At 30.3% G+C, this 2,143-nt stretch overlaps 1 protein-coding gene across 1 annotated transcript in view; it reads right to left on the minus strand.

Annotated features, from left to right (window-relative positions):
* Positions 1–2,143, minus strand: part of LOC106463937 (GDP-mannose 4,6 dehydratase-like) — a 29,221-nt gene that overhangs the window by 17,734 nt on the left and 9,344 nt on the right. Inside the window, exon 3 of the mRNA XM_013924025.2 lies at positions 576–685. Within this exon, the coding sequence (XP_013779479.1) occupies positions 576–685 (110 nt within the window). The remainder of the gene's footprint in view (positions 1–575; positions 686–2,143) is intronic.

Genomic DNA, 2,143 nt, shown 5'->3' on the forward strand with positions numbered 1-2,143 from the left:
CTGCAACAACACCTTCCGTTGGCGAGGTGTTGTTGTGGCCTTATGCTCCACTAGGAGTTTACAGGAATAAAAAAAAAAATGCATTCAATTAATTTTTTTTAACATACAGCATATTTTCTCCATGTATTTTGAAGTATCATGAGTACTCGTGATAAAATTTTACATGGTGTTTAATAATATTTTTCTCTGCATCTGCAATAATATACAAAGAAAGGGGTCTCTCTCATGTAAAAAGCCTTTCGTGGTAAATAAAATCAGCACCACATATACAGTTTTGAAGACTAGAGTAACAAGCACAAAGTATATAATCGCATAACTGCAGAGAAGGCACTATAAGAGCAACAATAATTATTTAATGCAAACATTGACTTCCTTTAAACCAATTACTTTTGTTCACATTATTAAAATTATGCTGTTAGAAATCAAGAGAGTTTGTATTTCTTTCCAATAGGGTAAGAAAACAATTTTAGTTATTTTAATATTACAAGAAAGTACTTAAAAATTCAAAATTCAAACAAAGAAGTAAGATTACATAATCTCTCTCACTCTTTTAACGATTGAAACCTGGTTCATACCTTCACGTGACTCTGAGCTGCCAGGTTATATACTTCTGTAGGGCGAATCTGGCTGATTAATCTTAGCAAACATGTTCCATCTGTCATATCACCATAGTGTAACTTCATTGCTACAACACAACAAAATTAACACATTCACTACATTCCTGAAATAATATTTCAATATGCAGAAGCTTGAATGCAAGAGAAACAAAATCTACAGGAAAAGTTACTATGCTTGAATCTATGTTAAATTTTATCACATACATGTATGAATAACTACAGACCATAATGATAACTAGTTTCATAAGTATGATAATATACTTAAACAAAGATAAAGATAGTAAACCAGATAGTAAACGTTTTACCACAAGTACAGCATATAACACAGCACTGTATGTATGTAACTGATGATTTTTGTATTCTGTTGTGCATTACTATAAACATTAAATTATCTTTAGCAAACAGAAAAAGAAAGATAATTTTTCATAATAGTACTATTTGGATGAAATAGAAAGTACTCTTAAAAGATCTTAAGTATTTGTAAATGTAGTTTTAATGCAACACTGATAGCAATATATACATGTATAAAAGTTATTTTATGATCTAAAAATATAACTACATAAAGAAACCTAGTGTAGTTTTCAAACATATGTTCACTTTTATATTCTTTCCTCCCAAAATAAACTCTGAGGCTATTCAGATTTCAAGCTAAAATTAGCTCTGCATATACAGCTTGTATATTTTCATGTACAGCATTTTCTAGTACCTCTCTTTCAATAACATAACAGCTTATGTCTAATACAGTATTTCTCAACTGGTGCACTATCAGTCATGAACAGCTGTGCTGCAAAAGTTACAAGTGAGAAAAATAAGTAAATTAATGAACGAAACATATCATTTATGTAAATGAATTTTGTTTAAGGAAACAATGTGTATTCTGTCATCTTGTTCTTTTGGTGAACAGATGTGAAACAGTACATCAAGCTATGCTCTAATAACTTTACAGTTCATGTGGTTATAAGAACCGAATGTTGGACCAAGTTGTTTGGTGTTCCATGTAACATTTTGATTTAAGTAAGTGTGCCTTAGATCGGAAAAGGTTGAGAAACACTGGTCTAATGCATTTCAAGAAAAGAACTAAGCATTAACATGTAAAATATGATCTTTTGTTTTCTAAAGTTTGCACACCTGTTATAACTGACGACAAAATATATTTCTAACAACTGCTAACACATCATTTTGAACTGTTTTCTCCTTTTTTAACTTTCATGGCTTAAAACAACAGTTATTTAATTTTTGGTTCTTCCCAACTGATTTTTTACATATTATGTACCAGTACCCTGTGCCCAAACTAAATATTTTAAAATGTTGTTAACTAAATGAAATTATATGTAATAGTTATAGTATTTTGGCACTTGTGTATAAAGTTAAAATCATAAATAATATTCAACGTTAAACTGGTACACAATTAAAAACATTTTATTTAAGCCTATCTATGGCTTTCAAAAAGTTGACGACTCTGCACGTTTCGACGTTACAATGTCATCCCCCGGAGTTGTAACGCCGAAACATGTAGAGTCGTCAAC

The sequence above is a fragment of the Limulus polyphemus genome, unplaced genomic scaffold, assembly GCF_000517525.1.
Source record: "Limulus polyphemus unplaced genomic scaffold, Limulus_polyphemus-2.1.2 Scaffold1520, whole genome shotgun sequence".
In the NCBI taxonomy this organism is placed as follows: Eukaryota; Metazoa; Arthropoda; class Merostomata; order Xiphosura; family Limulidae; genus Limulus; species Limulus polyphemus.